At 50.4% G+C, this 19823-nt stretch overlaps 6 protein-coding genes across 8 annotated transcripts; 3 read left to right on the forward strand and 3 right to left on the reverse strand.

The window, feature by feature from the left end:
• Nucleotide 1: 1 nt before the first annotated feature.
• Nucleotides 2–5583, reverse strand: Golgin245 (golgin subfamily A member Golgin-245). Its single transcript, XM_017166145.3, has 8 exons — nucleotides 5381–5583; nucleotides 5065–5155; nucleotides 4794–4990; nucleotides 4536–4739; nucleotides 820–4470; nucleotides 682–753; nucleotides 506–622; nucleotides 2–441 (listed from the first exon to the last, which is right to left on the reverse strand). The coding sequence occupies exons 1-8, from the start codon at nucleotides 5462–5464 to the stop codon at nucleotides 424–426; spliced, it is 4434 nt and encodes a 1477-aa protein (XP_017021634.1). The 5' UTR covers nucleotides 5465–5583; the 3' UTR covers nucleotides 2–423.
• Nucleotides 5584–6764: 1181 nt separating this feature from the next.
• LOC108074225 (ATPase inhibitor mai-1, mitochondrial) lies at nucleotides 6765–12580 on the reverse strand. Its single transcript, XM_017166169.3, has 4 exons — nucleotides 12508–12580; nucleotides 12198–12274; nucleotides 11760–11904; nucleotides 6765–7081 (listed from the first exon to the last, which is right to left on the reverse strand). Exons 2-4 carry the CDS (start codon nucleotides 12245–12247, stop codon nucleotides 6953–6955), a joined length of 324 nt encoding a protein of 107 aa, XP_017021658.1. The 5' UTR covers nucleotides 12248–12274; nucleotides 12508–12580; the 3' UTR covers nucleotides 6765–6952.
• Nucleotides 7275–9353, forward strand: yellow-d (L-dopachrome tautomerase yellow-d). Of its 3 annotated transcripts, none has more exons than XM_017166163.3 (4): nucleotides 7275–7402; nucleotides 7757–8280; nucleotides 8341–9090; nucleotides 9164–9353. In XM_017166163.3, the coding sequence occupies exons 2-4, from the start codon at nucleotides 7864–7866 to the stop codon at nucleotides 9293–9295; spliced, it is 1299 nt and encodes a 432-aa protein (XP_017021652.1). In that variant the 5' UTR covers nucleotides 7275–7402; nucleotides 7757–7863; the 3' UTR covers nucleotides 9296–9353. The 3 variants fall into 3 exon arrangements, with proteins under 3 accessions (XP_017021652.1, XP_017021653.1, XP_041633143.1); XM_017166164.3 differs by having other exon boundaries at nucleotides 7283–7402; nucleotides 7709–8280; XM_041777209.2 differs by lacking the exon at nucleotides 7275–7402 and having other exon boundaries at nucleotides 7592–8280.
• On the forward strand, nucleotides 10293–11749 carry yellow-d2 (L-dopachrome tautomerase yellow-d2). The gene is made up of 2 exons (XM_017166165.3): nucleotides 10293–10591; nucleotides 10655–11749. The coding sequence occupies exons 1-2, from the start codon at nucleotides 10396–10398 to the stop codon at nucleotides 11695–11697; spliced, it is 1239 nt and encodes a 412-aa protein (XP_017021654.1). The 5' UTR covers nucleotides 10293–10395; the 3' UTR covers nucleotides 11698–11749.
• A 151-nt stretch (nucleotides 12581–12731) lies between the features above and the next one.
• vir (VIR_N domain-containing protein) lies at nucleotides 12732–18849 on the forward strand. The gene is made up of 5 exons (XM_017166143.2): nucleotides 12732–12912; nucleotides 12977–13665; nucleotides 13727–16620; nucleotides 16744–17440; nucleotides 17497–18849. Exons 1-5 carry the CDS (start codon nucleotides 12847–12849, stop codon nucleotides 18740–18742), a joined length of 5592 nt encoding a protein of 1863 aa, XP_017021632.1. The 5' UTR covers nucleotides 12732–12846; the 3' UTR covers nucleotides 18743–18849.
• On the reverse strand, nucleotides 18793–19818 carry Mthfs (methenyltetrahydrofolate synthetase). The gene is made up of 3 exons (XM_017166166.2): nucleotides 19425–19818; nucleotides 19111–19366; nucleotides 18793–19050 (listed from the first exon to the last, which is right to left on the reverse strand). The coding sequence occupies exons 1-3, from the start codon at nucleotides 19605–19607 to the stop codon at nucleotides 18818–18820; spliced, it is 672 nt and encodes a 223-aa protein (XP_017021655.1). The 5' UTR covers nucleotides 19608–19818; the 3' UTR covers nucleotides 18793–18817.
• Nucleotides 19819–19823: the final 5 nt, after the last annotated feature.

Raw genomic sequence — 19823 nt, forward strand, 5'->3', positions numbered from 1 at the left:
ATAATTTGTAACTATTTATTTATGAATGTAATTATATAGAATTTGAATTAAACTAAATGCCAACTGCGCGGGTTTTTACAAATTTCAACTTAAAACTAAAATACACACAAATCGATTGCACTTGGGGTTAAGCGGGCAGAGGGATTAGATGGATTTTGGAGGAAGCGGAAACATGGGAAAACAAAATGTACAAATTTGGACAGAGAAATATAGTAAGCTATGGGACTGTACAAATATAACATTGATCTAGCTGGGGGTTCACACTGCTCTTACAACTCCGAGTCTATAGGGTCAGCCGGAATCTCATCCATGCGGGAGGTATAAGGTACTTGTTGTGATATCTCGGGCCAATTCATTCCGACTTCATGCGCGGGGGCAGGGCTCCCAGTTCCAATCGCCGTCGTAGAGAGCCATCAGTTCATGCTAGATTAGTTTGTTTAGCTGCAAGGGAGACATGCAACCAAGTTAAGTTTCAGATAAACTATTAATTGGGTTTATATCCTACCAGCGATCGGCGCTGATGCTCCTTTTCCAGGGCAACTTGGGCCTGCTGTGGCGAGAACTTGAGCACCGCCGATATCACCTTGACCAGGGTCTCGTTATTAGTGTTGCCGGTGAGGTACTGCAATTAAGTTGAGTTTAAGTGAGTTCAATTTAGGCAGATAGCACACTTTTCCTCACCTGGAACATGATGTTGCGCAAGTACTCGAACTCCGTGTTGGCCGGAACGCTCTCGCTGTGCTGCATGGATACCTATCAAAGAAGTACAGATATCTGTTAAGAATCAACAACCCACCAAGAGTCCTCTTCTCAACTCACCAGTGTTTCATCCAGTTGCCGCGACAGCTTCGCATTCTGCAGCTTGAGCCGCTCGTTGGACTGCTCGAGGATCAGGAAGTTTTCACATTTTTGCTCTAGAAACAGATTACGATTCGTGACATCCTGCACCTCGCTCATGATCTCCTTGAGCTTGGCCTCCAGTTCAGCCTTGGCGGGATCCTCCTGCTGCTGGGTTTTGGGCGCCATGCTGGCGAGGAGTTGCTGGGCCTGAATGCCAGCTCGCAGGGTTTCCAGCTCGTTGATGCGCTCAGCCATCTGCTGGTTGTTGGCCTGCAGCTCTTCGATCTCCTGCTGCATATTGGACTCCGCACCGTTGCTCTTGTGCCTGAGATCCTCCAATTCCCGCTGCAGACGCTCGTTGAGGCTGCGCAGGCCATCGGAGTCCAAGGTGGCTGCTGCCTGCTCCTTAAGTGTGGTCACCTCTAAGCTCAGACCTTCAATGGTGGCTTTTAGGCTGGCCAGTTCTTCATGGCTCTGGGCCAGTTCGGTCTGTTTCTCCTGAAGCTGGTGCTGGGCCTGCAGAAGATCCTTTTGGACCGCATCGCTCTGCTCGGTCACAAAGCTGGCGTGCTCCTTTTGGCGGGTCAACTCCACGGCCTGCTCTTCAATGGCTCGCTTGAGCTCAACTGCCTCTGCCTTGGCGGCTGCACTCTGGGTCTCCTTTTCGGACACTTGGACGGCATGCTGCTCGGCCTTCTCTTGCAGGACATAGAGCTCGCATTGCAGGGACTTGAGCTTCTCCTTGACCTCTGCAGCCTCGGCCAGCTCCTGCTCCAAGTGCTTGGTGTGCTTGTTCAGACACTCGTTCTCCACCTGCAGCTCCTCGAACTTGGCCAGCTTTTGGGTATTATCTACCTTTTCCGTCAGCTCACGATCCCTGAGGGCCAGCTTCTCTTGTAGCTCCACCACCTGTCGGTTCTTCTGCGCTATGGACTCTTTGACATCCTCTTTGTCCTGGCTGTGCCTGGTCTTCAGCTGCTCCATTTCCAGTTGCAGGGCATCGTTGGCTTCGTGCAAACGCTCTACATCCGCATTGGCCGCACTCCAGCGAGCTTCCAAGTTTTCGATTTGCGTCGTGTAGGAGGCACTGGCAGCCTGGATCTTCTCCTGGTCGCCCTGCTCTGCCTGCAGCTGCGTGTTGGCCAATAGCTCCTGCAGATTGCTGATTTCGTCCTGCATCCTAGACCTGCTAGTTTCTAGCTCGGAGCAACGTTCCTCCTGGTCTCGCAGCTGTTGCTCCTGTTCCCTTTCGCAATCTCTCAGTTTCATTAATTCCTCTTGCTGCCCCTCAAGATCTCTCTCCAGGTTGGCCTTGGTCTGCTGCTGCTCCTCGAGATCCCTCTCAAGGTTGGCCTTAATCCGCTGCAGCTCCTCGAGTTGGTCCTTGGTCAGCAGCTTGTCCTTCTCGTAGGCATCACACTTGTCTTGGAGCGTGCGGTGGTCGTGATCCATCAGCTCCTGGGCATTCTGTAGCTTGGAGTGCTCATCTAGCACCTGTTGCATCTTCACCTGAATCTTGCCCATCTCATCCTGCTTGTCCTGCAGCTGGGACTCCAAGTAATTGGCCTGCTCTTCTAGGAGGCAATTCCTCTCAGCCAGCTTGGTGTTATCGCTTTGGATCTCTTCGAGTTTGGCGGAGGTTCGTTCATCCTGGGCCGTGCTGTCCACCTGTTCCTGCTGCAGTGACTCGATGCGGGACTCCAGCTTGCGCTTCTCCCGCTCTAGCTCGCTGTGAGAATCCTGGACCTGCTGCATTTGCCTCTGCATGGTGGCAATCTCCTCCAATATGCCGGTGACACGAGCCTGCAGCTCCTCCTTCTCGCTTTCCACCTGCCGGGAGTGATTCTGGCGATCCGTCAAGTCCTTTTGAAGCAGCTCTAAGCGAGCGGCTTGTTCGCTGGACCTGGACTGATGCTGCTCATGCTGCTTCTTCATCTTGTTCAATTTGTTGCCGCTGGCCTTGAGTTCCTTTTCCTTGGACAGAAGACTCGCCTGACTGGTGGCCAAGTCCTGGCTGAGTGCCTCCAGCTGAGTCTTTAGGGCAGCCACCGTTTCGCTCTCCGTATGGGCATGCTGATCCTGCAGGATTTGTAACTCACGATTTAGCTGCTCCAGCTTAAGTCGATGCTGCTCCTCCAAAGCTATCTTCTCGGAGCTCAAGGCAGCCAAGGATTCTCGCTCCATCTCCAGATTCTTTTCGAGTTCGAGACTGCGCTGTTCTCGCTGCTTTAGCTCTTCTTTGGCCACCTGCAGTTGGCTTTCCCAGTCGTTTTGCTGATGCCTCTGGACAATTTCCAGTAACTGATCGTTGTGCAAGCGCAAATCCTGCAGGCTCTGTTGGCTGTCGGTTTGGAGGGAACTCAGTTGCTGTTCCAAGGAAGCAGCTTGTTCTTCTTTGCTTGAGAGAGCTGCTTGCAAGGCTTTGAGGCTATGTTCAGCTTCCTCCTTGCCTGCCTGAAGTTTCCTTAGCTGCTCCTGGGCTTCGCTGGTTTGTGACTCGCTTTCCTGGTTGTTTTGTTGCAATTTCTCCAAATTCTTTTCGTTTTCCGAAAGCTTCTCTTGCAGTTTGGTGAGCTCTTCTGTTTGAGTTTTGTGCTCTTTTCGGAGAGAGTTAAGCTGCTCTTCGGTTTCTAATAACTTGGCTTCAGTTTCCTCCTTGGCGGCTTGAAGTATCCTTTGGTTTTCCTGGTTCTGTTTCGATTGAGACTCACTTTCTTTGCTAGTTTGTTGAAGTTTAGCCAAGTTTTGTTCGTTTTCTTTCCTCAGAGTAGCCAGCTCTTCTGTCAGAGCCTTCAGTTGTGCCTCCTGGTCTGCCTGTTGGCTCCGAAGAGATTCGAGACTCGCTTCAGCCTTTTCCTTGGCTGACTGGAGCTGCTTCAGTTGCTCACTTGAGTCGCTTTCCTGGTTCTCCTTTTCGAGAGCTTTCAGCTTCTGCTCGCTTTCTGTCTTGAATATTTCGAGTTGCTTTTCGAGGGTAACCACCTGTTGCTCTTTGGCTGCAAAGTTACCCTTGAGAGTGCTCAGCAAATGCTCGGTGGCTATGAGCTTGGCCTCCACTTCCTGTTTGGTGGCCTGCAGCTTCTTCAACTGCTCCTTGGCTTCGTTGGTGTGCGTTTCCCGCTGCAACTCCAGCTGTTTCAGCTTCTCTTGCAACTGGCTTACCTCGGTGTCCTTGTGCTCCAGCTCCGTGTGTATGGCCTGCTTGGTCTGAGCCAGGAGCAGGACATTTTCTTCCTCCTGCTTGCGCAAGGCTTCGTACTTCTCCTTCACCTCCTGGAGTTGAGTTTCCCGGTCTTTAAGTAATTCCTGCAGGCGGGACACATCCTCAGTGGGAGCACCGTTCGTATTAGCTGGTGGTGGGGGGGACTTCCCCGCCGACTCATCAAGGTCAATTAGCTTCTCCGAATCCTGCGACTGACCGCTGCGCTCTAGAGCTGCCGCTATGTTGTCCGGATTTTCGCCCAGCAGCTTGAGCTTGGTCTGGTAAGCCTGCATTTTGCAGCTCATGTCATCCATTTCGATACGTAGGGCCTCCTCCAAATGGGCCTTGGCCTGCTGCTCCAGGGTGCACTGTTCCCTTAGCTCGCTGATGCGTCGCAAAGCCTTGTCCTGGGTTTCCACCAGCACTGACTGGAAAAAGAACAAAAAGAAATAAGTAAACAAAGCTTATCTGGTGGATAAAGATAAAGATATACCCTGGCTTTGGAGCTGTCGCGCTCTAAATCCTTGTACTTCTTCGCCAAATCCGTGTAGCGACAGCGGTATTTGTGGTAGCGGTCCAGGGATTTCTTGTAGGCATCATAAAGCTGGTCCTTGGTGATCACATCCAGGCGGGCCGTAGAAGCCGAGTCGTCAAACTCGCTGCTGGTCTCGTCCAGATCAGATTGGAGGTGATACACCTGTTAAAACAGCTTTATAATTTAGGGATTTCTTGAAACATCCTAAGGACTTACAGCTGGTGCATCGTACGAGGGCAGGCGGAAGGACACATCGCTGGCCATGGACGAGTTGGAGAGCTTGCGTGTCCTGGGCGTGGCTCCACCGCTCAAGCCCACTCCGTTGAGGGACTGCGTGGAGGAGCGTCCCCGCAGTGAAGATGCACTGGTGGCCGGCAGTTTCTGTATGCGATAAGGCGAGTTCTGAGGCGTGTCTGCAAGATAAAAGACCGATAAGAAATCAGCTTTGAGTCATCGGGGAAAACGCGCAGGGAAAGAAATGCCTTACCTTCCTCCGTGATGCTGAAAAAGTTCTCATTGTTGCTGCTGGTGTTCGTCTCCGAAGTTGGCGTTGTGCTCGACGATGAGCTCACGGCGGCCTAGAAAGATTGCCGAATTATATGAGTGTGTTTTTGCGACAGCTGTCTGGTTTCCTGGGGGTTTCTCCCCAAATGGGTCACAGTTGCACCTATTTCAATCATTTTCCCAGCTCCACACACACATATATACACTCAAATACTACGAATTTGCGTATGTTTTCGTTAATTTGCATTTTTACACCTCCCTCTTCGTTGCTTTCACCCTCCACCCACAAACTGCAATACCTGTGCAGCATTCGCAAATTGCTGGAATTTGGACGGCGACGCCTTCACCTCCTCGATCAGCTTGTTCTTCAGGTTGGCGAACATGACGAGGCACTGTCTGTGCTAATTTTAATTGGCCTGCGGTGCCTGGTTTAACAACAATTTAATTTTTAATTAAAAAACATTGAAAATACGTGTCTGCAGGGCAATGTGGCCGTATAAATTAAAGTTAGAGATGCGAAAAATAAATCAAAATATCGATATATCAAACAAAAGCAGTTCAACAAGTCAAGCAGTCCACACTGCTTATCGTTAATCGGTAGGTGGCGCCACATTTCCCAAAGAAACAGCAAAGTCCGTTAAATTTAAATATGCTTCTGATAAGATTTCAAATTTTATAAATAACTGATGGTTTATTCAGCAGTCCTTCTGTTTTACGATGTAGAAAGTCTTTAAATATACACTCCCCTTTTTTTAGCATTGACATTATAATAAACTTGTAAACAACACAGGCTGCAACAAAAAAAAAAACTGAATGAAAGCTAGACAAGTTTGCTAATTAAGGCATGATTTAGCATTTTTATGAGCCCCGGCTTGTGTTTGGGGAATTTATCTGCCGTGGAGATGCGCTACCTATAAATATTTTTATAGTTTTGATCCTAAAATAAAGTTATCTGTTAAAATTAAGCTTCTTCGAGTTTAAGATCTTAAGTTAGTTTTGGGAATTTTTATATATAAAACTTAAAACTTATTTGTATACCCTTGCAGGGTATTATAATTTTAGTCAGATGCTCGAAATTCATTGAAGAAATCATTTCCGATCCTATAAATCATATATATTCGTGATCAGCATTAAAAGCCAAGTCGATATAGACATGTTATGAAAATAAAATTTTTTTGATATTTTTTCAAAATATTATAAGGGGTTACAACGTTAAAATTGTCAAAAATGTATAAAAATTTTAATATTTTTTCAAGTATGCAGATTTATTAGCCGATTAAAAACTAACATAGAAAAGCTTTCCGAATTGAATTTGATGCTTTTTTGGCTTAGTTATAACATTTTTAAACTTTGATTTGTACCAAAAAATACCATATAAAAAAATAATTACAAATTTCATATTATAATTAAATTTACATATGAAATTTGTGAATTAGCTTCGTAAAAATGAAGTTTATATTTCCTTACAGCGACGAAGTTTGTAATAAATGTGCATAAACATTTAATTAATTTGTGAAACTTGAAGTTAATGCTATGAGAATGCTGGAGAATATAACAAATTTCCACAAATCCCGACATCTGGGCATGTCTATCCACACTGGGTAACCTGTTAACCTGTTGTAGCACGCGCCACCCGATGTGCTTCCGAGCTAACCGAACCCATCAACCAAGATTTATGTTCGATTAAAGCCTTTAAAATATTGTTGTTTTATTCATGGGATTTTTCGAATACAATGAACATTTCTTCTTTGAGTTATTTTTAATCGAGCGAGGGGGGACATCTTGGAAACAAGTATTACAAATAGAGCGTGAAATGCAATTAAGTAAATGTCTCGAGTAAACACACTTCTGCTACCGGGTGGCCCAGCATCTCACTTGTGCAGATTGTTGAGGAACTCCTTGTGGCGCTGGATGGCCTCCTCGTGCTCCTTGATCTGCTGGTGATGGAACTCAGCTTGGTGGATCTGGTCGTTCTTCAGGCGATCCAGCTGCTCCCTTTGCTGCAACGAATAAAAGTCCCGATAAGCACAATGTCGTGAAGGAGAAAAATAACGTTTTAAAAATTAAGTGTGAGAGTCGTAAAAAACTAATTACGGGTTAGCTAAGCCCGGCCCCCCACTGAAGCAACTCATCAATAATGGAAGGTGATTATTAGCCATCAGTCAGCCATATAAAGAGGCTTCAGCTTGAGCCGCTCCAGACCGCAAACACATCATCAGCCCTTTTGTCAACGTCCAAGAGACAATATTTGGTTAACAATTTTTAGCACGAACTTGTCTTGGCCACCAAAAACCCGGCAGCATATCAGCGAAACACGGGCTGTAAGTAGGGGTAAAAAAAAAAGACCGGGGGAAAACCAGCAGCAGCAGCAACCTGCCAATGAACCTGAATCAGCATCTACTATACCTACAAGCAGAGGCAGGCGGCTGTTTCCGTTCTCATCTTCGCCGCCTTGCCCTGCCCTGCCCAAAGCCTGTTTTCAGTCGATAGTTGGCTTCTGACGACGAAGAAAGTGCTGGCAGCAGATCGGGGTCACCGTATATTATTATTGCGCATTTCAGGCCGCATCTGGCCAAATATCAATATCGTGGAATACTAATCCCGCAAACACTCTTCTTAATTGCCAGTCAACAAAGCTAGACAAAGCTCAACCTTGCTTCATTCTCTTCAATCAGCGCCGCCAGCCTCTCGTCTCTCTTTGGTTATCAACCGAGTCGCGCTCAGTTGATAAGCACCCGCTCGTAGTTGGACCGGAACATTTGCTCTCCGACCCTACAGCCGAATGGAGCATCTTCGGATATTGCTAGTCGTCATCTCGCTGGCCCTTGTCCAGGGCTATGGCGGCATACCCGGCACGGGAGGATCCCGACCCGTGCGCACCGTTGAGACCTTGACGCAGTGGCGCCAGCTGGAGTTTGGTTTCCCTACGGCCCAGGATCGTGAGAATGCTCAGGCGGCTGGGAATTTAGTCCCAGAGAATGGCACACCCATCGATGTGCAGGCCCAGTATCAGCAGAATGGTCAGATTAGGGTGTTCACTACCATACCAAGGTTCGTCACTGGCATTCCCTACACTTTGGCCATCGTTACCGAGACGCAGGCCAGGAATGGACCACTGCTGCAGCCATATCCCAGCTACTCCTGGCACAATGCCAACGGCGAGAACTGCGACAAGATCACCTCCGCCTTCCGAGTGGCCGTAAGTGAAAGTTTAAGATGTTTTCTAAGTGAGTTTTTTACAAGATGAAATCTTCTGCAGATCACTGAGTGCAACCAGATGTGGGTCATCGATTCAGGTGTCATTGGCACCACCCAGCACTGTCCGCCGCAGCTGCTGCAGTTCGATCTGAGCACCGATAGGCTGCTGCATCGCTACCGCTTCCCGAACAGCACCTACATACCCAGTGGCTCACTCTTTATTACCCCAAATGTCCTGGTCCAGGACCCTCCACCCCGGGGCAGCTGCAGTCGCACCATGATCTATGTAGCCGACGTTAGCTATCATGGTCTAGTGGTGTACGATCACCAAGCTCAGACTTCCTGGCGTGCAGAGAATCGCTTCATGTACCCGGATCCTGACTATGGACAACACACCATTGCCGGAACGAGCTTCATCTTGATGGACGGACTCTTTGCCCTGAACAATGACAAGCGTAATCTATACTTCCATCCTTTGGCCAGTGTGAGTGAGTACTCTGTGCCACTGAGTGCCCTGAACAGGCAGGAGAACTGGGCCAATGGTCCGGAAGCTGTGCCGGAGCAGTTTACTCTGCTGGGCAGGCGAAAGAGCGAGTGCGCTGCCTCCGCCATTGATAGCCGGAACAATGTCTACTGTGTCACCTTCAATCCCATCAAGCTTTTTGTGTGGAATGTGAATACGCCGTATGCCTCGCGCAGCTTTGGCACCCTGCCAGCCAAGTCCGATGAGCTGCAGTTTGTCAGCGGCATGAAAATAGTCCGGAATGCCAGCGGACAGGAGGAACTTTGGCTGCTCTCCAACCGGTATCAGGTGAGTTGAGGATTTCACCATATTTTCCAGGTTTTCAAAACCAAGATTATTATATTATAATTATTCCCTGCAGAAAATTGCCGCTGGCACTTTGAAATCCGATGAGGTGAATTTCCGCATTCTGCGTCGCAAGCTGGACGATGTCCAGGGCGGTGTTTTCTTTGCCAACGATGATGACCTAACCAATCGTTTAGTTTTTACCTAACTTAAACCTATAAACTATAACTAAACTATAAACAATAGGCTTTGTAAATATAAACAAAGTTCTTGTGTTTATGGGGGGAGAGAAGTGTTAAATAGGGGATTGCCTCAGATTTACTTTATCTCGAAAGGTTATTTGTGCAAGATGATAGGTTCTCTGGAAGATTTGCAAAGCTTGCACAGTTGCTTAAAATATATTTTTTTATGACTTGAGAAATTCTTAGGAAAGGTCTTGAAAGTTACCAGATAAAAAAGGCAAGGAACCTTATATTATTTACCTTTCTAAAGAAAAGTATTCCAATTCAGCTTTTAAAATGTTTACAAACAGACTTGCTTGCAAATGGAGATAATATAATATAGACCTTTATTTTCCTTTAAAATATTAATAATAATGCTTTTCCCCCTCAAAAAACACCTCTATGTACAACCAAAAAAACCCCCCTTGAATTCATGTACAAATCCCCGCCAGCAATCTTAGTTTTGGAATCGGAAACAGGAACCACTTTTCCAAACGACTTGTTTACGTTTCAGCTCTTACATCATTTTAAGCTTTACTGTACGACGTGCCCAATTACTTGCCGTTTCCGAATCTCTCTTGCGGCAACGGGCAGAGTTCAGGGTCACTGTTATCGCCAAATGATTGGGCAACACATCCACTGGGAAGAGAACCTCCAGATTAGACCCTCTCTCCGCCACTGACCTTAACCGTTTTGGAGGCACAGGCGGCTGGCTATTAGTTACCATCGAACAACAAGGTCTGGAAACTGGAACTGGATTGGGAGCGGATAATTGATAACAATTAATGGGGCGATGAACCATCACCAGAGTTTGGGACCAATTGGGTGGCGTGCATAATTAGCTATTGCCGGAGACTTGTTTTCGCCGAGGTGTCCACCAAGTAAGCTCAACGAGAATTCCAGTGCACACACTTACCGCTTTGGGTGTGTGTTTTGTGTGTGCAATTTGAAACCAGTTACAAAAAGCTGACCCGCTTAGCCTGGGCTGGATTAGAAAGACATGGCCCAGCTGCATGCGGCGCATGCTCAGTATCCGTTTGGACTTTAAGTGGAGCAGCCGTCTGTGCGAAAGTGAAAGGATTACAGCATGCAGACTGTCTTGAGAGCCTGTCTTGGCTGCTGCCTCTGGCTGCTGGCATCCGTGCAGGCCTTGGAGAGTATCTTTGGCTCATTTAACTTGGAGCTGGAGTTTCCCACGCCGCAGGAAAGGGAGCGTACGCTGAGGGAGGGTCTGTACGATCCCAGCAGCGTCATACCCGTGGATGTGGATGTGTACTACAAGCGTGAGGCTCTCTTTTGAATTGTTCTCTCTCCGGAACTCCCCTTCACTGGCATTTAATTTCTAGATGGCGATGCCACGCCCTCGATCTTTGTGACCATTCCCCGATTTGCCAAGGGCGTTCCCTACTCCCTGGCCTATGTGACCAACGAGATGAGACCGAATGGAACCCTCCTTCAGGCCTATCCCAGCTACGAGTGGCACAAGACCCACGGTGCGGACTGCAATGGCCTGACCTCTGTGTACAGAACCCAGATAGACGAGTGCGGCAGGATGTGGATCCTGGACAGCGGGGAGATTGACTTCATTCAGCTCTGCCCGCCACAGCTGTACGCCATTGACTTGGAGAACGGCAAGATCGTGCACCAATACAAGATGCCGAAGCGTCTGTACAAGGAGGGCGTGAGCCGCTTTGTCACGCCCACAGTGGACCTGCATCCCGAGAACTGCGACGTGACCTTTGTGTACATGGCAGACTCCATTGGTGACGGCATCGTGGTGTACGACGTGGCCGCCCAGCAATCGTGGCGAATTGAGAACAAGTTCACATATCCCCATCCCGACTTTGGCACCTTCACCATAGCCGGCGAGAGTTTCCAGCTGTGGGATGGCACGGTGTCCACCACTCTCACCCCTCATGGCCTTGGCGGCCGGCGAATGCTGTACTTCCACTCACTGTCCAGCGAATGGCAGATGGGCATACCCCTGGACGTGGTCAACAATGGCAGCAACTGGAAGCTGAACGATATTGGCGCCGCCCTGGAACAGTTCCAGCTGCTGGGCAAGCGGGGTAGCCAGTGTGTGGGCACGGCCATGAGTGAGACGGGTTTCCTTCTCTGCGGTTTGGTCAAGCCCTCGAGCATCTTGGCCTGGAACATACGCGAACCCTATAGCCATCAGAATCTGGTGATGCTGGTGGAAGACGAGGAGCGACTGCAGTTCACCAGCGGCCTTAAGATCGTGCGTAACCACGAGGGCAAGGAGGAGATGTGGGCTTTGTCCAATCGGCTGCAGAAAGCCTTTGGAGCGGGCTTGAACTACAAGGAGGTAAACTTTCGCATTCTGAAGTGCGGTGTTCAGGAGCTGCTTAGCGGCAGGCCGTGCATTTGACTTGAAAACTAACCAATAAAGCTGGTATATGACAGAGGAGTTCATCTTTGCTTATCACTCACCTTCTTGTAGAAGTACTCCTCCTCGCGGGCAGCCTCCAGCTTGCCGAAGGCACCACCAGCCTCGCGAATGGAGCCACCGCCGCCGCCTCCTTTGCCGGCGCCACTGCCCAGGTCGCCCACCTGGCTGTTGCTCATCTTAGCCAGCCTGTAGAGCAGAAAAAGAGAGAAATACTTGTAGAAACTACTTATTTTTTCATGGTTTGTGATTACGCAACAAAGAAGTCAGCATAGAATCCACACACACACACATGTACTGTGGGCTGGCGAAAGCGATTTGGAACGGATCGAAATTGTTTATCTTATCGCCAATGGAGAAAAAGTGGCATACATAACACACTTGGTAATTGGGGAAAGAGTATTTTCTTCTTTTTTTCAAGTCTCAAATTAGCAGGTTAGCTTGAATATAAGCTTATTTATATACATATATAGGTAACTTACTGGACTCCAGCGGGGTACAGGCGGGCTGCGCTACGACGAACCACGAACATTCTGCTTTGCTTTTTAAGTAGTCACAACTGCAAGAAAATAAGCACATAAAATTAAAGAAAAATTAATAATCTAAATGAATTGCAGTAACTGTAAAAATAAACCCGGTGCCGGGGTGCATTCAACTTTCGAAAAGGCAAAGGCGCAATAAGTTCTCCCATCCAACGCCCAGGCAGTCTATACAATTGCCGTCTCTTTGTTTGTTGTTTGCACAAAATATATAAAGTATATCAAATAAGTAAGCTATCCCAGGAATACTTGCTTTGCTTATAGGTTTAAATGCCGGGAAAACTGCGGAGCAGCTTTACTTACTTTTCTTCAAATGACGACAAAAGTTTAATGCAGTATGACCGTGCTTGGGCACCTCAAAATACCTAGAATTTGTGTTGTCCGATAACATTTCAAGCAGTGCGATAGTATCGAGTACATAGTGGAGGGTGGCAGCGCCGTTTTATAGCTCCAATTTCAATTGCCCGGCCAGTTGTAACCTCTGGTCACACTGCCGGCACACTTGACGCCAACTCGGTTATTTTCGGAAAATAAATAAAAACTTTTAAGCAGCTGAACTAATTAAAGCACCATTATTAATTAGTCTCTAAACATGGCCGAGGTAGACGACGGTTCCGAGCTGTTGTTTTTCGACACCTTCTCCCACGAGGAAGTGACGGTAAGCCCCCCTGCCGCCGTTGCTCTTCAGGGATTTCTCCCTTATCCATTCTCTCGTTTTGTAGGACATCAACTTGGATTTGGTGCAGTTTCCCAAGCCGGTATTCATCACACAGGTGCGGATCATCCCCCTTGGAGCCCGTGTGCAGGCTGACTTTCCCGGCGGCGTTCGCCTAGGGGCCACTAATCCCTCCAAGTTCGACCTGGAGTTCTTTGTGAACGACTTGGGAATGCCGGGTGCCTCGGCTTTCGAGAATCTCGGCCTGTTGCGGTACAATCAGAACGATTGCATCCACCTGGACTGCTCGCAGGAGAAGATACCAACGGATGGATTGGTGCTGCGCGGTTGGTACAGCACCATTACCTTGGCTGTGTATGGAATCCTCACCAATTCGGTGACGGAGCCCATTGCCAGTCCAACGATGCCCTGTGAGCCTGTCGGTGCGGAGATGTGCAATCTGAGTGGTGAGGTTCTGCTGCAGGAGGATGTGCTGAAGGATGAGTGGCAGGAACCCATGCAGGCGGAGATCTTGACGGCGCACAAGGGCAACGTGAGTGACTACGATCCGGAGGAGATGGAGTACGCTCTGACGCGGGAACACTACCACCAGCAGCAGCAGCAGGCCGAGGAGCAGGAGCAGAGGGAAATGCGCCGCCTGCGTCGCTCCACGCACTCTACGGATCAATCGCCTCCGCCGCCGCCAAGAAGATCGCACACGCACTCCGAGAGCAACGACAGAGAGTACATCAGGCAGTAAGCAAGCAGTTTGGATGGTCTAGATTCATGTAAATAACCTTTGACTTCCCCTTTTCAGTTCACGCGACAAGGGCTCCAGGGATTGGTCGCGTTCTCCGGATTATTCCAGCCACCGGTCGTCGCGTCGCAAGCGCTCTGAGCGATCCCGCTCCGATGTGGATGAGCACAAGTGGCCCAGAACGCCGCCGGCATCGATAGATTCCCCGACAAGACCGCGTTCGCCTGACACCATGGACTACGATGACGATGATTCGCGCTCGCACTACAAGATGCAGTCCTCGCACTACAGACACTCCTCGGAGTCGCTGCATCGTGGCGAGAGAGACCGGGACGATGAGGAGCGTTCCTGCACGCCCCAGGAACAGTTTGAGCCCATTCTCAGCGATGATGAAATCATAGGCGACGAGGAGGAGGACGATGGCGTGGATGCCGCAGCCATTGCCGAGTACGAAAGGGAACTGGACTTGGCAGCGGCCTCGGCTCCACCTGCCATCGATGCCTTTGAGCCCTGGCAGAAGCCGCTGCAGTTCTATGACGGTGATTTGTCTGCGCACTTCAGCAAGGAGCTGGAAACCCTGCGGCTGCTCTTCAAGAAGCTCGCTTTGCAGACACGTTGCGAGAATGTGGCTGCCTTTGGCGAGGAACACGGTGCCAGTGTGGACGAAAGGGAACAGTTTGTGTACTTGGGCGAGCAGCTGAACAACCAGTTGGCCTACTTGGCGCAGCACTACAAGCGGCGCAACTTTGTCCTGCAGCAGTTCTTCGGCAACGATGACCTGCATCTCCGCCAGGCGGCGAATGTCTTGCAGATAGCCCTGAGCTTCCAGGCAGCCTGCATGCAGCCCCAGCCCGCCTTTAAGATTCGTCACATCAAGCTGGGCGCCCGTATGGCCGAACTTCTGGGCAGCAGCGAGGATCTCTTCCAGCATTTGCTCAAGGAGCATCACTTTGATCCCTTCGAGGCGGTTTTCCGGCTGTACCACGAACCCTACATGGCGCTGTCTATTAAGCTGCAACTCCTAAAAGCCATTTACGCCCTGCTGGACTCCCGGCTGGGCATCCAGCATTTTTTGGCCTCCAAGAGCAATGGCTACCAGGTGATAATGGAGTCCCTAAAGGCGGCCAAGCTAACCAGGACCAAGTACGCCCTTCAGGCCATCATCAAGAAGCTGCATCTGTGGGAAGGTTTAGAGAGCATCAAGACCTGGTGTCGTCGCCTCTTTGTGGACCGGAATGTAGCGAAAGAGGAGGAGGATGAGGACAAGGGCACGCATCTGCAGATTTGCCAGCAGCTGGAGTTCACCTTTGAGATGCTAATGGATGCTTTGACCACCAGCCAGTTGAGCTACCAGCAGCCGCGTCGCTTTCTTCCCGTTTCCAAGAAGTTTGAGGTGGTCACCGATTCCATGGCGCAGCGCAGCTTCGGGAATGCTTTGCAGTCGTATCTGGGGCAACACAGCTTGGCGGAGTGCCTCCTACTGATGCTGGGCCATTGCAAGGAGCTGCCGGCCAAGACTTACCTATGCCTGCTGGACCTGATGCACGGCCTGCTGCGATCCCATGTGGGCATCGATTACTTTGTGGATGATGCCTTTGATGTTACCCAGGCGATTGTGGCCATATTGCTGGGTTTGGAGGATGTGCCCAGGCAGCCCAAAGTGGAGGAGGCCAAGGTGGAGAAGTCTGAGGTGGAGGAAAAGCCGGTGGCAGAGCCTGTGGAAGGAGAGGATCCAGAGAAACCGAGTGAAGCCGCCGAGGAGGCGGCACCTGCAGGTGGGACTCCTCCAACTCCCACTACCACTACCGCTCCCGCTCCCCCACCCGCTCTGAGACCCCGACCCATACTTCGTCCCGTGCTGCCACGCCTCGCCCGACTGGGCATTGAGATGTCCTACAAGGTGCAGACCCGCTATCACCTGGACGCCATAGTCTATGCTGCTGCGGCACCGGAGTACGATGCCGTCAAGATTGCCACCCACATGCATGCTATTTACTCGCAGACCTGCGATCCCGCCGGACGCCAACACACCGTCGAGGTTTTGGGTTTGAACAACAATCTCAAGATCTTCATGGACCTCATCAAGAAGGAGCAGCGTCTGCAGACCCAGCGCCAACTGAGCTCGCCGGGCATGAAGTACAAGAGTCCCGTGCTGAGTTATGCCGTGGATATGGTAGATGCTTGTGTGCGTTACTGCGAGCAGTTGGATTACCTCATTGAGCACGGGGCGGTGATCCTGGAGCTGGCCAAGAATCATGAGACATTCGAGCCCTCTGTGTCAGCGGTTCTGCAGGAGATGTACGTGTACATGAAGCCACTGGAGGCCATTAATGTGTTTGTTTACGACGACATCATGCCCCTGGTGGAGGTGATTGGTCGCTCTCTGGATTACCTGACCACCTTTCCTGGGGATCTGATTATGGCTTTAAGGATCTTGCGTTACCTGGCCATTAGCAAGCCCATCTTGGGCCAGAAGGCGCCTGCCGTGACCGAGGAGCTGAAGCATCGGTTTGTGGCCTTGCAGTTGTACGCGGCGGATGGTGTCCAGCTCTGCATCCAGATTATGGAAAGGTTGTGCGCTTACTTTGAGCAGCCGGGAGCCCATGCCCCGGCCTTAATGACCATTCAGGGCGTGCACTGCTGTCAGATTATGCTGCCCACGCTGCAGATCCTCAGGGAACTGCTAACCTATGCGATTCTGTGCCGGGATGGCACCTACAAGGACCTCACCGCCATCGATCATATAGTGAAGGTTTACTATCTGCTATATTACTTCCCCACGCGGTGCCAGGCTGGCATGGAGGTGGAGCAGTGCAAGATGGAGGTGGTCCAGACACTGCTGGCCTATACCCAGCCTAATGAGCAAGACGAGGAGTCGCTGCACAAGTCGCTGTGGACGCTGATGATCCGGGAGGTTCTCAAGAACATTGACGGACCCGCCCACTTTATACCAGGTAAGCAGAAGATTTTAGAGTCTGTGAAAATATTATGATCGATATATCGAAATTGAAACTGCGGTTTTTCGAAGTTAGCTTCCTTTTTTTCCTTCTTTTTTGTCTAATTTTATATTCTTTCAGGACTCAAGCTTCTGGCCGAGCTGCTGCCCCTGCCGCTGCCCATGCCCCAGCCACTGTGCGACCAGCTGAAGCAGCAGCACAAGCAGCGCCTGATTACCGAGCGAAAGCTGTGGTCTGCCCACCTGCATCCGCAGAGCGGCCAGATTGCCAAGCTGGTGGAGGCTCTGGCTCCTTCCAGCTTCCCCCAGCTGTCGGAGATGCTGCAGCGCGTGTGCATGCAGCTATCGGATCTGGCACCCAATATGACTCTTCTCATTGCCAAGACCATCACGGAGCTACTGTGCAGCGAATACCTCAGCTCCAACTGCATTCCCACCACCAATCTGGAACGCCTTTTGAGATTCTCCACCCGCCTGTGTGCCTTTGCTCCGCTAAAGAGCTCCATGCTGTCCATCTTGTCTGGGAAGTTCTGGGAGCTCTTTCAGTCCCTGCTGGCGCTGAATGAATTCAACGAGGTTGTGTCCAACTGCCAGGAGGCAGTGCATCGCATATTGGACAGCTTCCTGGACTCGGGCATATCGCTGATCTCGCACAAATCGACGGCTTTGCCTGCTCTCAATCTTTCGGCGGCTTTGCCTCCCAAGGAACTGATACCCCGGATTATCGATGCTGTGTTTAGTAACCTGACCAGCGTGGAGGTCACCCATGGCATCTCCATTCTGGCGGTTCGCAATCTGGTTATACTCACTGAACACGAGTAAGTCTATATTTCTTGGACTCTTTGCCTTGGTTTTAATCATTTTTTTTGGACAGCTTTACCTTCTACCACCTCGCGCAGCTCCTGAAGCAAAAGATAACCGAGTTCCAGGCATGGATGGAGCGCGTGATCCTACACAACGAAACGGTGGAGTACAATGCCAACATCGAGTCGCTGATTCTGCTGCTGCGCTCCTTGACCCAAATAGAACCACCGCCCGCCATGACGGCCATGCCGCATCGCACTCTCAAATTGGGCGCCGTGGAGCTTGCCCAGCTGGTGGAATTCCAGGACATTGAACTGGCCAAGCCCCCCGTTCTGAGTCGCATACTCAAGGTAATGGAAAAGTACAAGGCGGTGGCCAATGAGGCGGCCCTTTGTGACCTCAAGCAGCTGATCCTGCTGCAGGCCTCCAAGCAGGAGATTAACGCCGGAGCAAGTACCGAAGCCCCCGCTGAAACTGAGGGAAGTGGAGATGCAAATCTCTCTGCCAATGCTGGAAGCTTGGCGCTAAGCATTGAACCCTACCTGCCCCAGGCCGAGGGCATTGTCAGCCAGTATGAGGCGCGCCCTATCTTTACAAGATTCTGTGCCACCGCCGAGAATCCACAACTCACGGCGCGCTATTGGCTGGAGCCGCTGCCCATTGAGATGATCGAGGACATGAACGAGCCGCTCTACGAACGCATTGCCTGCGATCTCACCGATCTGGCCAATGTGTGCCTCAATCCGGACCTGAATACAGCCGGGGATACCAAGAGGACTTTAAATTTGTCCGGTTCGCCGCAATCCAATCGGGAGATGACCCCAACGGCGCCTTGTTTCCGCACCCGACGCGTGGAAGTGGAACCCGCCACGGGAAGGCCCGAAAAGAAGATGTTTGTGTCTTCGGTCAGGGGACGTGGCTTTGCTCGTCCTCCTCCCTCCAGAGGCGATCTGTTCCGCTCACGTCCACCCAACACTTCGAGACCGCCATCCCTGCATGTTGATGATTTCCTGGCTTTGGAGACTTGTGGCGCCCAGCCCACCGGACCCACGGGCTACAACAAGATACCTTCCATGCTAAGGGGCTCCCGGGTGGGACGCAATCGCGGTTCACGCATTTCGGCAGCGGCTGCCTTTAGGCAAAAGAAGCTAATGCGCATTGGTTCGCCCTCCAGTTGGGCAGAGTCACCGGGATCCTACCGCTCCGGCAACTCGGAGTCGCATTTCAGCGGCAGCGATTCGCATTATTCCTCGCCCCACTACAGCGGCCGTTCCCGTGGACGTGGCCTGCGCTCACGACCATCCTACTTGCGTTAGGAAGATATACTTTCTAGTTTTAGTTTTTAGGTTTTAGTTTCCTTTTACTGCTGTATTTTGTACATAAGCTAAAAGTTAATTTTCAGTAATTATACTCTGCAAACGTACGTCGTGTGTTTCCATGGGCACCTCCTCGCTGCTAACAATCTGCTCATTGAGAGCCAAAGCCATCAGGGAGACCTTCTTGTGCGGATACTTTTCGGCATGCTGGCGCAAGAACTTGTCATAGAAACCCATGCCATGGCCCAGGCGAGCTCCACAGCGACTAAAGGCCACGCCGGGCATGATGAAGAGATCAATGCCATGGCCTAAAGCATAGGATCTCTTCTTTAAAGAAAAGTAAATACTCCCAAGTAGATATTACCCACCATTGGTCATGGCATCCTCGCGAGCCTCCTTAAAATCCGGCTGCTTGATGTTCCACTTGGTCAGCGGCAGATTCTCGTACTCCTCCATCCCCCGCAAACGCACCATCTTCATCTTGGAACCCTCATACGTGGGCACAAAGACCATCTTGTCCAGGCGAAACATCTCGCAAAGCAATGCCGTGGTATCCAGTTCGCTGCTGGTGCTCAGGTAGATGCTAATCCGCTGAGCCTGCCGGAACACCTCGCTCTGGAGCACCTGTTTGAATAGAATTACTTTAATTATTGATAACCCTTCACCCCGATTAGGAATTCACCTTGGCTGTGACCGCCTTGGATTGTCGGGCAATGGCCTCTGCATCCAGGCTTTTGAGGGCATCCTTCATGCTCTTCCTTAGCGCCACTTTCAGGCTGTTTTGGATTGTGGCCGCCATCTGTGCTTCTGAACACTCGTGCAATCCGGTGAGAACTGTCTCCATCCGCTTGTCCGGTACGGGCATCTGTAGGTCCCAGTCTCCCGGGTTCTTATCAGTTTTACACTGTCCCGGCTTTATCAGTTGGTATTCTCTTTTGTGATCAGGGTTCGTAAACAAAGTGTTGGGGAGTATAATGTGGAGATTTCCAGGGGGTCGCGATCCGCTGATCAGGGATGGAAAATGGGGAGTTATGACGTAAAAATAATAAGAAAATTAAAACAATCTTTAATTTCGATTTTC

Source organism: Drosophila kikkawai, chromosome 2R (genome assembly GCF_030179895.1).
Source record: "Drosophila kikkawai strain 14028-0561.14 chromosome 2R, DkikHiC1v2, whole genome shotgun sequence".
Classification (NCBI taxonomy): domain Eukaryota; kingdom Metazoa; phylum Arthropoda; class Insecta; order Diptera; family Drosophilidae; genus Drosophila; species Drosophila kikkawai.

What these genes read in the sequence shown, in the direction of transcription:
- Golgin245 (XM_017166145.3), bottom strand. Translation starts at nt 5,464, where the DNA reads ATGTTCGCCAACCTGAAGAACAAGCTGATCGAGGAGGTGAAGGCGTCG. An exon ending in AATTTGCGAATGCTGCACAG is followed by an intron (nt 5,156 to 5,380) that starts GTATTGCAGTTT and finishes CAATCTTTCTAG; the next exon opens with GCCGCCGTGAGCTCATCGTC. An exon ending in CCTCGTACGATGCACCAGCT is followed by an intron (nt 4,740 to 4,793) that starts GTAAGTCCTTAG and finishes CTGTTTTAACAG; the next exon opens with GTGTATCACCTCCAATCTGA.
- yellow-d (XM_017166163.3), top strand. Translation starts at nt 7,864, where the DNA reads ATGGAGCATCTTCGGATATTGCTAGTCGTCATCTCGCTGGCCCTTGTC. An exon ending in CCTCCGCCTTCCGAGTGGCC is followed by an intron (nt 8,281 to 8,340) that starts GTAAGTGAAAGT and finishes AATCTTCTGCAG; the next exon opens with ATCACTGAGTGCAACCAGAT. An exon ending in TGCTCTCCAACCGGTATCAG is followed by an intron (nt 9,091 to 9,163) that starts GTGAGTTGAGGA and finishes TATTCCCTGCAG; the next exon opens with AAAATTGCCGCTGGCACTTT.
- yellow-d2 (XM_017166165.3), top strand. Translation starts at nt 10,396, where the DNA reads ATGCAGACTGTCTTGAGAGCCTGTCTTGGCTGCTGCCTCTGGCTGCTG. An exon ending in TGTGGATGTGTACTACAAGC is followed by an intron (nt 10,592 to 10,654) that starts GTGAGGCTCTCT and finishes TTTAATTTCTAG; the next exon opens with ATGGCGATGCCACGCCCTCG.
- LOC108074225 (XM_017166169.3), bottom strand. Translation starts at nt 12,247, where the DNA reads ATGTTCGTGGTTCGTCGTAGCGCAGCCCGCCTGTACCCCGCTGGAGTC. An exon ending in CTGTACCCCGCTGGAGTCCA is followed by an intron (nt 11,905 to 12,197) that starts GTAAGTTACCTA and finishes TCTGCTCTACAG; the next exon opens with GCTGGCTAAGATGAGCAACA. An exon ending in AGGAGTACTTCTACAAGAAG is followed by an intron (nt 7,082 to 11,759) that starts GTGAGTGATAAG and finishes TATTCGTTGCAG; the next exon opens with CAAAGGGAGCAGCTGGATCG.
- vir (XM_017166143.2), top strand. Translation starts at nt 12,847, where the DNA reads ATGGCCGAGGTAGACGACGGTTCCGAGCTGTTGTTTTTCGACACCTTC. An exon ending in TCTCCCACGAGGAAGTGACG is followed by an intron (nt 12,913 to 12,976) that starts GTAAGCCCCCCT and finishes CTCGTTTTGTAG; the next exon opens with GACATCAACTTGGATTTGGT. An exon ending in ACCCGCCCACTTTATACCAG is followed by an intron (nt 16,621 to 16,743) that starts GTAAGCAGAAGA and finishes ATATTCTTTCAG; the next exon opens with GACTCAAGCTTCTGGCCGAG.
- Mthfs (XM_017166166.2), bottom strand. Translation starts at nt 19,607, where the DNA reads ATGCCCGTACCGGACAAGCGGATGGAGACAGTTCTCACCGGATTGCAC. An exon ending in CCAAGGCGGTCACAGCCAAG is followed by an intron (nt 19,367 to 19,424) that starts GTGAATTCCTAA and finishes CTATTCAAACAG; the next exon opens with GTGCTCCAGAGCGAGGTGTT. An exon ending in CGAGGATGCCATGACCAATG is followed by an intron (nt 19,051 to 19,110) that starts GTGGGTAATATC and finishes CCTATGCTTTAG; the next exon opens with GCCATGGCATTGATCTCTTC.